The 14,733-nt window shown below is 32.8% G+C and overlaps 1 protein-coding gene across 5 annotated transcripts in view; it reads left to right on the top strand.

Moving 5' to 3' along the window:
- The window catches only part of AGTPBP1 (ATP/GTP binding carboxypeptidase 1), a 201,717-nt gene that overhangs the window by 71,482 nt on the left and 115,502 nt on the right, over positions 1 to 14,733 (top strand). For 4 of the 5 annotated variants that reach the window (XM_023735793.1, XM_012556959.2, XM_023735795.1 and 1 more), the window contains exons 9-11: positions 2,345 to 2,382; positions 5,464 to 5,672; positions 7,306 to 7,483. In XM_023735793.1, the coding sequence (XP_023591561.1) occupies positions 2,345 to 2,382; positions 5,464 to 5,672; positions 7,306 to 7,483 (425 nt within the window). The remainder of the gene's footprint in view (positions 1 to 2,344; positions 2,383 to 5,463; positions 5,673 to 7,305; positions 7,484 to 14,733) is intronic. The other variant, XM_023735796.1, reaches the window with a different exon arrangement.

The raw sequence follows: 14,733 nt of genomic DNA, 5'->3' as shown, positions 1-14,733 counted from the left end.
ATCTCACCTCATTTGTTTCCCATCTGTTATGGATCACTATCCTTTATTCCCTGATGTCCAATATCTTAAACAGTTCTTCTGTATATTTTGTTTCTTTTTCTTTTTTGTTTAGTTGTAACAGGAGGGTAGATCTGGTTCATGTTACTTTATCTTGGCTGAAGCGGAAGTCCAGATTGTCTTCTCAAAAGGAGACTGACAGTTCTGATTTCACCATTTATTTCTCAACAAGATGCTTAGATTATTCATTTTCTATACAATTTAGTTTTATGTGACCCTAGGCAAGTTATATAACTTCTAAAATTCTTAGTTTCCTTATCCTTAAAATGTGCCAATTCTATGGATCAGAATTGTTTTAAGAATTAAACTAGAAAACAGTAAAGCACTTATAATGGTCTGTGGCATTTATCAAGGCTTGCTGAAGTACAGTTTTCTTCCTCATTTTTTTCATAAATTACATTTCACTGAAAGTATCCATTTAGTTCTATGTAGTAAACATAGAACCAATTTAAAGCCATCCTTATTCTGATAGTTTTGTAATCTCATGTACATTTTATTGTGTAACTGTATAAAACTATGGAAAGTTTCTTACTGATAATTCAGAAAATTCTATACATAACTTCATAATGCTCATTATATAAAACAAAACATTTGCCACTTCAGTATTTTTTACATGTACAATTTAGTGACATTAATTACATTCATCATGTTTTGCAACCATCACCACCAGCCATTTCCAGATTTTTCTGTCACTCTTAACAGTTTTGCTTTTATTTTACAAATTGCTAACATAAATAGGAGCCCTGGTGGCACAGTGGTTGAGTGCTCAGTGGATAACTGAAAGGTGGGTGGTTTGAACCCACCAGTTGCTCCATGGGAGAAAGATGTGGCAGTTTGCTTCCATAAAAATTAACCTTGGAAGCCCTATGGGCAGTTCTACTCCTACAGGGTCGCTGTGAGTTTGAATCGACTCAATGGCAATGAGTTTGTTTGTTTTTTATCATAAATAAAGGTTTACATGGTTGCTTATTGGTGTCAATAAACCAAAGTGTAACTATTAATAACTTGCTCTAGGGCTTAACAGTAATGAATGTTGTTGAGCACTCGCTCTGTACTTAGTCCTGAATTATTTTTTCAGGTTTTACGATGAGTCAATATCCATCTTAAACTTCCTTCTAATCAGTTATATGTTTTACCTTTCCCCACATCTGGACATATTACCTCTCCTTTACCACTAATGTGTGCAGCTTCTACTCTGTTGACTCATTTTTCTTTTTATTTGTCAAATAGTTTTTCCATAGGTGTTTACATGTTCTTACCTTATCTAGACTGCAAAACTATTTGTGGAAGACATAAATTTGTCTTTTAATGTTCTTTCTATGAAGAACCTACTACTGTGGGTATCTAGCAGGCATTCAGTAAATGCTTAATGATGAATGAAATGCTTCAGCTTGAAAACATACATATTTGTAATGCAAATTAATTATACTACTTGAAATCTTACTGAGAGGTACCGTAGTGCGTAGCTGTATATTTTTATAGTTATTGAAATTCAGTGCCATTTCTTCAGTAACTCATTTTTTAAAAACTATTGTTTCATAGTTGTGCTGTTAAAAAAGTGGTGCTGTTTAAAGTTGATTAATGGCAGTTGATTTCACCATGTGTATTTATTGTCAAAGAAATATAAGCACCTTCAATATTTAGAACTATTCCTTTGTCCTCTAATAGGTAGTAAGAGTTTTTGAGACGTAAGTTAGGCTCCTTATTCTCTTTGGTGCCTTATGGCTAAAAAACATTAAGTGCTTCCTCTCCCCAAACCTCCAACTTCCAAAATATTTTACATTTGTTATAACCTTTATATATGATGGTTATTGCTTGATAAAGCTAAGAGACTTTTCAAGTTAGAAAGCTAAGGAAATATATAGAATTTTGGAATTATGAACTGAATTTGTATTAAAGTGTGCTTTTGTTTTAATCCCTTTGTGGGTCAGGGTAATTCTTAAAATAGTATATGGTTCATTTGTGAACTCTATCGCGATCAAATATGGATACCATAATTGATTCCATTTATCTAACTTCTGTTATAGTTAGGCATTGCTAATTTTCTTTTTAAAACAAGTTTTTTTTTGGTGTGTTTTTCTATTGATATTTCAGTCTTCCTCAAATCTGATTTTAAGCTGAAGGGAGAGGTGCATACTGAGAAGCGCCATATGTAATTGTCTGATAACAAGGATAAATTTTGCAACAGATAATAGAATAATTATTTATCTAAAAAGATTGTATGGATTTACTATTCTAGATTAATTTTACTAGTTTTGTTGTTGTTTGTGTTTTCTCGTGTTGACAGGGTTGCTTTAGACACTCTTGCTGCATTGCTAAAATCAAGTAAGTTTTTAAATACTAGAAATACTAGATTCTGTTTCTCTGAGTATCTATCTACCGTGTTAAAGAAACTGGAGATGTAGATGTAGTCTGTGTCCAAAATTCCAAAGTTATAAAGCTGGATTATGATATTTTAATGTAAAAATTGATTTGATCATCTAGTACAGTTGATATACATTGTAATTAATGTCATATTTTGTTGCTTGAGCTATAATTTATTTAGTAAAGTTATATAATTTGTTCCAGTACATTGACTTCCTATTTCTAAGTTATTTATATAAACATAAAACCTTGTTAGTAGAGGAAAATAATATGTAAATATTATATAAGTATTATTTTTTTAAAGTGAAGCTAACATGGTATTGAGAACTTTTACTGTGAGAAATATCTTGAACAAACACTGTATCTCTCTGTAACACATGATTTTCACTTAGAAATCTCTTATTAGAAATTTTGTTTCTACCATAAATTCAAATTTATAGCATTAAAAAAGTAATATAAATTTTTAGTCTAACTTCAGTTAGAAATAAAGCACTATTTTCTTTATTTTTAAGACTAAAGCATTGGAGTAAATTGTCTTACCATGGTATGATGCCTTTGCAGGGTAGTCATCTACATTTATGTGTTTTTTTTCTCTCCAACATACTCAGTATCTCTTTTAAATAGTAATAATTTTTCATTAGTAGTATCAGTAATAGCTATGAAATAAAAGACACTCCCATGGAAGATTGGTTGATTACAATTAATATTTTATGTAGCCACAATAACATTTTCGTCTTAAACCTCTGTGTTGATGGCTTTCAATGCCCTCCCCTCCCTCAAGGGAGAAATAATGAGCAGGCAGTTCATAAAAAACCAAGGGTGAGACCCAGCTTGCTCTTAAGTTTGATTTAAGATTAATTCTCAGATTAGTACAGGCATATATTATTTATTTGGAATGGAATAGAATAGCTATTAAAATTAAACTTTTATTAAAGCTTATTAATTATTAGAATCATTGATGGTAAGTCATTAATTCGAAGTCAATGAAAAGTATAAAACCTTCATAAATTTCAAGTATTTTACAGAAGTCAGTTAACTTAAAATGACATCGGTTATATTTAGTTTTAAACTGTCTTGCTTTTACTTCCTTCCTCATTCTTCAAAGGAGAGTGGTGGGCAAACAGACCTGTTTACTCCATCAAAATAAAAAAGTAACTGACAAGTAGAATGAATCTAGTTTACGCTTACTGTGTTTTCTAATGACACATGACACTAAACAGGATGAAAATTTAACAATGCAAAATAATGTTTAGTAGTACACTGCATATTTTTTAAATTTACAATGGCATTTTGGAGCATTCTTACTGATTTTTTTAAAAAAATGCTTTTTTTTCAGGGGATGAGGCAGCAGTAATTCACTTTAAAGGGATAAATTACACTACTGTATTAAATGCAGGGAGAATATAGAGCAAGGAATATGTATACAAACATAGTCCAGGAAGACAGGCAGTTCATTTGCCATTGTTGGAGTATAGATTAGAAACCGTAGCCTAAAGGTGAACCTGAGCTGTTTTTTAATTAGAGAGACAACAAGATAGCTAGTAAGCTAAAGACTTACATATTCCAGTTAGTGTAAGTAAAGTATAAATACATGAAACTTGTTAGACACAGCCTTAACAAACCTAGCTATTCTAGGCACAATAGAGGTTTTAAAGCTTTCACATAAGAAAGCTTTCTCCCCCAGGCAGTTTTCTTTTGACTCTCTAATGTCAAACTGTAATTTCTGAGTGGGAATTCATAAGTTTGATTGTCCCAATATCTTAATGTTTTAAGTACATGTTAGCCTGTTTAGGAGCCCTGGTGGCACTGTGGTTAAAGCGCTTGGCTGCTAACTAAAAGGTCGGTAGTTCGAACCCACCAGCTGCTCCACAGGAGAAAGATGTGGCACTCTGTTTCCGTAAAGATTACAGCCTTGGAAACTCCATGGACAGTTCTATTCTGTCCAGTAGGGTAGCTATGAGTTAGAATTGACTTGATGGCAGCGGGTTTGGGTTTTGGTAATAGGACATTTGGAAACTGCTATAAATCTTTCAGGCATCTAAAAGTAGCAGAGCCTTACTGTTGGATTGCTTTAGTGTTCATGCTGTGAACCAAGGGGTCATTTTATGAGTTAGGAAGAGATTGGTATTCCTTTGTAATGAAATGACCTCTGATAGGTTAGTATTCCACATCATCTTGTGCTCGTTATAATTGGCTGACCGATATGGTGCTGAGTGGCTCAGTATGTTGATGTGACATGATTCCCTGCTGGCATCTTATTAAAATGTAACCTTTTAGTTAATAATCTTAAATAGTAACACTTCAAAAATATTAAAATCAGGTCACATTGTGGATTTATTTCTGTTAATTCTACGCTAATGAAATTGGCCATTTACAAAAAACCTTTAATGTAGTTTTCATTACATTAAAAAATTAATGACTGGAAAGCACTAACTTCTAATACTTCTTACATTTCATTTACTAAAAGTTGTATTAAGTATTTCTAACTTAGTATTGTTATGGCATGGCTATTTATATAATTATGGAGTAATTAGAGAAATTAATTTCAATGGGAACACATACAGTTTGTAATAAGAGGTACAATCCAATGGAGTAAATTTCAATGAAAACACAGTTTGTAATAGAAGTTACAATGATAATAGCTTTTAACAAAATCTGTTATTCACAGCTAGGAAGTTAAAGGCTATATATTCCATTTGGTGTAATAAAAGTAGATCTATTCATAAGTTTTAAAATACATGACATTTTTTTAGTATGAACATTTAACAAGGTGTAATTTTATTTTTTTTAAGGAGATTTTCATATTTATAAACCACTAAACAGCATATGGACAGGTTTCTGGAAAATGCTGTAATTTGCCCTGTGGAACTTAGCATATTTATTTTATTAGATAAAAAATATTTAAATAATATGAATGCTATTTTTTCTTTTGGAAGACAAGAAATAATTCATCACCGTGTTGAGGTAATATTTTTAATTTGATTTATTTTGTTTTTTCTTGTCATCTTTTTAATACTCTTTCTTAATTTTCTTTTGTTAAAGAAACAAATGCCAGGAGAGCTGTAGACAGAGGATATGTCCACGTACTTTTAACAATTTATGTAGATTGGCATCGCCATGATAATCGGCATAGAAACATGCTCATTCGGAAAGGAATTTTACAGAGTTTAAAAAGTGTTACAAACATCAAGTTGGGAAGAAAAGCATTTATTGATGCCAATGGAATGAAAATTTTGTATAACACTTCACAAGTGAGTTTTTTACTTTCTATTATTGTGATTACGTACTAATGATATGATTTGGTTCTTAAAGCCAAATTGGTATACAGATACTTAGAAAAGTAAAAGTATTGTAAATATATTTAAACATATCTTAAAACCAAAAGGTGCAATCATTCATCACACATGATCGCAGACTGAGCTGGAGAAGCTGGTCAAAGCACATCTCTGCAGTGAGAGTTCCATCTCCTCCCCACCCCCCCAAAAAAAATATAAAATAAAATAAAAGAGGGCTGGAACATGTATAAATCCATCCAAGGGCAGGAAGGGATTCCATGTAGCCGTGTTTTCTAGGATGTGCAGTTGGCTTTACTCGGTTTTGGGTGTTCCTGCAGAAGGTATTTATGGACCTTTTACCAGTGGAGCCCTGGTGGCATAGTGATTAAGAGCTCGGCTGCTAACCAAAAGGTCAGCAGTTCGAATCCATCAGCCGCTCCTTGGAAACCCTACAGGGCAGTCCTACTCTGTTCTGTCAGGTCACTATGAGTCGGAATCAACTTGACGGCAATGGGTTTTACTGCTGGTAAGGCAGTTCTATTGTCTGTGTGTGTTCTGCATGTCTTCTGCTGGATAGAACCTTTTTGGATAGAGAAGATACAGAAATGAAACCTGGATTTGATGATCCTCATTCTGCCAGCCATCTGAAGTATAAACACTCTTGACAGTATCTTCTACAAGATCTTTCTAGCATCTGTAGAAGACTGTCAGCTATGGGGAATGGAGATGTTATGATGCAACCCTTTTGTTACATCAGAAGGCTATAATTATTAGAAAGAAATCTTCTATGAGAATTCCAGTCATTTTCCTTGGTTGTGTTCTCTTGACATTACATATGACAAACATGATCTTTTTCTTCATGACAGTAGTTAAGATGTCTGAGCATACGTTTCATGTTTACCCTAATTTTTTCTCTTCTAGGTCGATCATCTGTACGTCTTTTTATTATTCGTAGTATAGTGAAGTTTGAATACTTAATATATGGGAAGGAGCCATGGTATTTGGAACCAGAAATTCTGGGTTTAAAGCCTTACTAAGAGGACCTTGTTTATGTCACTTAACCATTTCTGACCCTTAATTTCTTCTCTGTTGGAAGGGTCAGATTTGAAAATATATATTGAAAATTTTACAGCATGTTAAAGTATCATTTAAATGCCAATTGTTAATAATATTAATATTGTAATATGACATAGTTTCAAATCTACAGTTCATCTTAGCCCTTTTCAAGATTAGATTTCAGGGCGGCAAATCAGTCTTTTAAAACTTAAAATAGTGATATTCAGTTTATTCTTTTATAAGTTGAACAGCCAACTTATGAGATAACTGATACAGTTCTAAGAAAGACTTAGCAGAATACACATCTCTGTTCCTGTTTATTTCTTTCACTTTTAGTTTCTTACTTAATCCTTTTTTTTCTCTTCTTCGCTTAAAATTTCTCTTTTTTTTTTTATGCCCCTGGCTTGCTAAATGTCTGCCTAAGTCATTCATAGATATTACGTAGTACTCTTGATAACTTTCAACACCAAAGATGGTACTGATTTCTACTTAGTTAAACTAAGGAAGAGTATTAAGTTTTCGATATGAGGTTTGTTCTTTTCTTTAAAAACAGGAATGTTTGGCAGTCAGGACCCTTGATCCTCTTGTCAACACCTCCAGTCTGATAATGAGGAAGTGTTTCCCTAAAAATCGCCTGCCGCTCCCAACGATTAAAAGTTCCTTCCATTTCCAGTTGCCGGTCATTCCTGTGACTGGACCTGTGGCTCAGCTCTACAGTTTACCGCCTGAAGGTAGGACTGCATGGTTACTGCTGGCTTTGGTTGACTCTTAGAATTATGCGACTCTATGGACTCTTTCACTTGTGTTCAGCTCCTCTGTGAAAGAAAGCTTTAATGAACATAAGAAACCTTCACATTTTAGTTTCTATTTCTTTCAGTATAATAGAGGCCTAGTAATTAAGGGTAGTAGTTACATGTATGTAAATGTGAGTTGTGAAAAAATTTAATTAAGTATCACATAGGCACATACTTTGGTAGTTTATATAAATTTTCACAGTATAAGAATATAGACATTAAATGTTTAGGAAATTATATTTGGGTTCACATTTGTAACTTTTTAATGAACTTCAATTTCTTAAGTTAAAAAAACCTAATCACCAAAAATGTTATGACTTATGCTTAACAAAAACTTGCATATGATTTACCTGAATGAAAATATGTAATTATCAGGGGTAGGCTGTTTGGCATTTTTCTGTACAATACTGCAAATGTATAGTAAAAGGAAGTAAAAGTTTAAACTTCTTAATTTGTAGAAAAGTAGAATTTACTTGATTCGATCTAGCAAAATGGAAAAGAGATAATAGTCTAGGCTATTAAAAGAACTTCTACAGTATTTTCTTGTCAGTTGATCACTTTTTTGAAAAAAAAATTGAAGGTCCTTTGTATATGAAAATAATTATTTAAAAGAAGTGATTTAAAATAATTTTCAGATAATTATTGGTTTTATTATCCTTGATATAAATTTATCAGTGGTGTATATCATAGGTTACACTACTATGATTTTATTTTTAAAATATTTAATTGTTAAAGTATAAGCTTAGTTGACACAAAATATAAAAATGAATTATTTGGAAATCTGCTTTAAGAGATTTAAAAGACTAAGTCTTATAAGTAAGATAGATTAATGAAAGCAATGATTTAATTGCTTTTTTCCATTTCATTTAAAAGACTAAGTCTTATAAGTAAGATAGATTAATGAAAGCAATGATTTAATTGCTTCTTCCCATTTCATTTGAAATGACCAACAAATTTTAAAAATAGGAGAGTCTGTACCAAATCAGAAACTAGGTAAGAGGAGCATCTTCATAGGACAAACATAGATGATTTTGTGATATATGTGGAGGTACGAATAGATTAAAGAGAGTCAACTCCCCCTTCTAAGAAATGTAATATCTCTGGCTGCAATTGAGGTGCCTCTAGCACCTAATTTGGAGGGGTAATCAGGGAGCAGTTGGAATGCCTTTGTGTTCTACATCTTAGCCTAGGGTTATGGGTATTTCAGTGGTAGTTCTAATTGGTAGAGTTGGTAAGGCTTCTCTATGATGCGGCAGGTAGTAACACCAGGAAGGAGGTAGGATATATGCTGTGGTGTTCTTTTATTCGGTGTTCAGAGTAATCAGATAGCTATAGAAAGCTGGCCTCTAGTTCAGTAAATTCACCAAACCTGGGGGCAAATGATAAGAGAGATGACCTTTTCCTGCTGGCCCCTTTTCTGCCTCTTCTCAGACTGATGGACCTCTGAACTAGCTATGCAGATTTACATTGACTAACTAGCCTTCATGATTAAGACATGAGGATGATTCTAACAGTAACTGCATAGACACATGGAAAATACTTTCATTCTACTCTGTGTTATTTTCTCACATATTAGCCTCACAGTCTTTATTATTTTTTATCTTCCTCAGCTAGAACATCAGCTCCATGAGGAAAGGACTGTTCTTTTTGTTCTTTAATTTTATCCTAAGTATCCATTAGATTGTATAGCACATAGTAAGTGTGCATTTTAATATTTGTTTAATGCATGAATTGAGCTATCCTCAAGACTTATTCTCTGGAACATTAAATGCCAAAAGATAGTGAAGCAGCATCTACAGAGATTTTAAGGAAAAGGATTCTGATTTAACATTTCTGAACTCATATAAATTATTATCCATATATAAAGGTGACAGATATATTTTTAAGTTATGTAAGGGTACATAAGAATGTTGTCCAGGTGTCCTTCCTAAACTAGTTATGTCAGCTATTACTATAGCCAATCAAATGATGAATTAAAGATGTCAGGAATGCAGAAAACATGAAGAATAATTATATTAAACATTAAAACCTGTTAAATATATAATACTAAATAATTTCTGTAATATTATTATGCCAAATAGAAAATAATTTTTGGCCAAAGATACATTGAATACAGTTATAATAAACTGGGTCTTTCACACAAACTAAAATTTATTTTGATAGATTTCACAATATTACATTGTTCTAGCATTTCTAAAATGATAATTATAGAAAGTGTGGTCCAAATAACGTGTTTTCAAATGTAAAAATAACATTTATAACAGAGATCCTTAGGACCCTAGAAATCCATGAATGGGCTTCAGAAACTGTGAACACTTTGGAATTCTATATAAATTACATATTTTTTTCCCCCTTGGGTAAAATTCCTGAAGTGGTCCATCACTGTTGTATAAAAGCAAGGAAAGTAAGTACAAAGCAAAACAAAAGTAAAGCAAATACAAAAATGCATGAAAGCCTAAGAGTCTTAAATATAAAGCAGGAACGTGCAAAGCAGTTTTGGTAATAAGATACCCAAATGAATAAAATATTAGAAGAAAGAGACTCTCAGATGGGATTAAAAAACAAAATCCAACTAGCTGATAAATACTGGAAACTCTTAAACCAGAGAGATGGAAAGCTTAAGGACTAGCAAATGTCTGTCTGTTTTACCCAGCTCAAAAGTGGAGGGAAAGACAGTGTTACTATCTTACAAAATATAAGTACAGGACAAAAAAGTTTACAACAGTAGAGCAAAGATTATCTTATACGAACTAGAGAATAACACGTGTCAAACAATAAAGATAGATAAAGCTATAATTATTTGAATAACAAGGAGAAACTGGCAGAAACACAGTGTTTGTGGGTGATTTTAGTAAACCTCTAAATTCTTGGCAAATTAAATATAGGTGGTTAAACTAATCTAAATGGATGATAAAGACAGCTCCTGCAAATACATTTGAAAATATGATTGAAATGGAGAATGTTTTAGGAAAATAGAAATAACTAAAATGGACCTAAACAGTAGAAAACCTAAAATTGAATAGGCAGTCAAGTTGTCTTCACTGAAGATACCAAATGCTGATGACTTTATAGATTAGTTCTCCCAACTTTCTAGAAATTTTCCTATGGTTTATTTTCCAGAGCATGGAAAAAAAGGGAAAGTTTAGAAGCTAGCATGATGCTGAAAACAAAGCCTGGTAAGAATACTGAAACCACCTATAGCACAGTGTCACTCAAAAATAAATGTAAAAATTCCAAATAAAATATTGACAAATTGAATTAAGCTGTATTTTTCAAGAATAAGACACCTTGACCAAGTAAGGATTATTTTTAAGAAAGTAAGTTCAGTGTAGTACTAAGACTTTAATTAATAAAATCTATCATCAGTAGGTCAAAGGAAGCAAACCAAATGATTATCTCAGTAAATGCCATAAAGAGATTTCATAAAAAAATGATCAGTTCCAGATATAATCTCTTAAGGAAACTAGTGGTAGAGTGGAGGCATTTCCTGAACAAGCTGAGTATTAGCTAACCAAAATCAATAGCTAGCATCACAAATGAATGTTAGAGAGTGAAATGTCAGAGAATGCCTCTCTCAACCATTATTATTTAACATGGTTTTCCAAGCTGTAGCCAAATCAGTAAACCAGGAAAAGGTAAGGACAACCATTAAAAGAGTGGGGTATGTTTATCAATATCTATGGAGGATATTACTGTCTACCTAGAAAATCTAAGGGAATCAATTGTAAAACCTGACTTAGAATAAAAGTTCAATAAAGTACTAGTTACAAGATACATAAATAAAATTTAGTAGCTTTCCTATGTATATGTGTATGTGTTTAAGTAAAAACCAGTTAAAAAATGTAATGGGAAAGTACCCTTTGGAATAATACTTTCTGTATCGTTACAGAAAGTGTTGACTCATGGCGTTAATGGTTTTATCATATAGGTGTAGTATAATGTAACTAGTTTCATGTTGGCAGACATATTTTCCCAATATTTTTATAATAATCAAATGAATGATAAATCAATAAATGAACTAAGGACATTTTGAGAACTAATAACAAGAATTGAATTTTATTCCCTGGTTTAATAGTATGATTAAGCTACGATAATGTTCATTATTGGTAATGGTACAAGAATAGATCGTTGGAATGGAAAAGAAGGTCTCAGATACTCCAAGGTATATGGCATTTTATATCTGGAATATAAACCCAAAGAAAAATGCCATTATAAAGAAAAATATTGAAAGTTTTGACTAAAAATTCAAAAAGTACTTTCTGTTTGGTACTGAACTGCATTATTTCCTCGTCCTATCCAGGCAGTTGTCTTTCTTGTTTGCAATAGAATTTTCTAAATTCAGTCCCTTTCTTATTAAGAAGAAATAAAAATGAGAAAATGAAGTGTATATATAGTAGGGCCTCATAGTTTATATTTTTAACCTACAGAAGATAAGCACTGAGGATTTTCAAGAGAGGAGTAGCTTAATTAGATTTGCATTTAATTAATTAAATTAATTGCATTTAATTTAATTTCCAAACGCCAGTTTTCCCCTTGTTTATCCATGACTAACTACTGTTAGGGCTCTTATTTGTAACCCAGGTTACCATATATAATACGAGCACTTCATTTTTGCTGTCCGCAGTGTTTCCAAACAGCATGTAAGGCAATTTGGTAACTATATTAGTTAGAATAGATCGAGCTGCTGTTACAAAGAGACCCAGCAGCTCAGTGACTCAAAAACAGTAATAAACATTTTTATAATACATACTCTTTTCCTGGCATTTTACATATATTAACTAATTTAATACTCACAAGCACACTATGAGATAGGTATCTTAATTTTACAGATGAAGAAACTGAGACACAGAGTACGTATATAACTTGTTCAAATATCTAGTAAGTGGAAGTTTGAATCTAGGTGTTCTGAGACAGCTTATGCTCTTAATCACTTTGCTTTGCTGCTTCAAGATAGAAATTTGTTTCTCACTTACTGGTCCAGAGCATAGGCAGGTCAGAGTATGCTGCTGTTTCACTAGGTCATCAAAGGAAACGGGATCTTTTTATTTTGTTTTTCGTCTTATTTGTTCTCATGTGCATGTGGGAAATGTAAATGAAAGAAATTGGAGTGGACAATTTTCTTTCTAAAGAAAGCAACCAAGAATCTGCACGTGTAACTTTGCCTTATGTTCCTTTTGCCAAAAATTGGTCCTACAGGTGTAACAGCTGCAATGAAGGCTGGGATGTATAACCTCTAGCTAAAACTTAGGATTTTGTTTCTGAACGGAAGGAGAGTAGAACAGCTACTAGGGGGACGGTTTAATCTTTGTTATGTTACATTGGAAATGGGAATCAGAGAGTAAAAAAAAATCCTCTTTTGTTTAAAAACGCTTGTTTACTTATACGAGAAGCCTCAAAGTACTCTTCTGCTCATCTTCCCTGTCTCCCCCATGTTCATTCTTTCTATGTCCTTTTACATTCTACTTCCTGACTTTTTCTGTAATGTATGCTTCTTTCTTCATCCCCATTACTGCTGCGTTGGTCCAGACAGCTGTTGTCTTTTCCACTGTTATTCAGTCTCCCTCCACCTAATACTCTCCCTCCCTCACACCTGTCAGAGGGATCTTTTGAAAATACAAATTTAATTAAGCTACTCCTCTCTTGAAAATCCTCAGTGCTTATCTTCTGTAGGTTAAAAATATAAACTATGTGGCCCTACTATATATACACTTCATTTTCTCATTTTTATTGGTCACTCTTACCCAAGTATACTGTGCATCCTAGTCATATTTCTTGCTATTTTCCAAAGATTACATCTCACTTCCTTATTTTAGCAATACTCTCTTCCTAAAAGCCACGCTCACCTGCTCATAGTATCTAGAGATCTGCTACAGTTTCTTCAAAATAATGCTTTAATATTGCCTGTTCTGTGAAGTAAAGTGATTACTGATCAACACTTGGCCCCAAGTAGTTTGCAATTAGTTATTCTATCCCTGGTTTTCCAGTAACTTTTTTTTTTTTTTAAACAAGACTCAACATTTTTATTAGTAACATTAACAATAAAAGATACGGTGACTAACGCAGGCAGCAAAAACTAAGGATGATCCACAAATGACTGAAGTATACCTGAGTGATTAAAAAACATGACCCATGTGGATGAAAAATGTCAGTTTCAGCTCAGTGAAGGAATGGTTAAGCATGGTTCAGAGTTTGAAGAGCTGGATTATAGAAAAATTCACTAAGGAATGTTAGTGAATTTAGAATAGGATTGGGAAATTAGACACAAAATGACACGTTTGACAACACACTATAACCTGGAAAGAAAATGTTTGTCTTTATTACAAAGTTGACATGTCACTGGGACATTTTATCAGTATGAGTGGGTTGCAAAGCTCATTCTCTAGATGGTTGGAAATTGACCATGTCAGTGAAAGGTTGTGTTACATTTTTTTTGCCCTATTAAGGACAACCCAGTAAAGAAGGCAGGGACATTACATTTAAATGCCTAAGAGATGAATTCTCAGATAGTATCTACATGCTTCCAGTTATTCTCCAGAGCATCTTAGAAGGCACCTGGAATTTCAGCTGGAGACATCTGGCTAAATGAGAAATAAACTTTGGGAATCAATCTAAATCAAGGACCAATAAGGGACTCTATCCACCCAAGGTTTAGGCTCAAGGGTCGTAACACTTTGAAGTATATGCTTCCATTAATGTTTATCTTCTACATTACAGTTGCTCATTTACACTTTTCTGCTATTTAACCTCATGAGCTCCCTGAGGGCAGGGACTATATCTTTTTAAAATTTATGTCTTTTTAAAAATTCTAGGTACAGAAGACAGTGCATGGTACAGGGCAGTATTCAAACAAACAAATGGGAGGTGATTTATAAAGGGATGAGTTGAGTTATTGAAATTTATCATAAACAGGATGTTTCATTCTGCTGATACATCATACGACATTATTAATTAATTTTTTTTTTTTACTGTTTATTTTTTTATTGTACTTCATGTGAAGGCTTACAGAACAAATAGTTTCTCATGAAACAGTAGCACACATACTGTTTTATGACCAACCCTCTCCCTTTTTTTTTTTTGGTGAAAATATACATAGCCAAAGATACACCATTTCAAAAATTTCTACACTCACAGTTCAGTGACATTGACTACGCTCTTCCAATTGTGCTGCTATTCTCACTTTAAATGAA

Source organism: Trichechus manatus, unplaced genomic scaffold, assembly GCF_000243295.1.
Source record: "Trichechus manatus latirostris isolate Lorelei unplaced genomic scaffold, TriManLat1.0 scaffold00082, whole genome shotgun sequence".
NCBI lineage: Eukaryota > Metazoa > Chordata > Mammalia > Sirenia > Trichechidae > Trichechus > Trichechus manatus.
The sequence above is the reverse complement of the archived record's forward strand: the minus strand, read 5'-3'. Positions and strand labels throughout refer to the sequence as shown.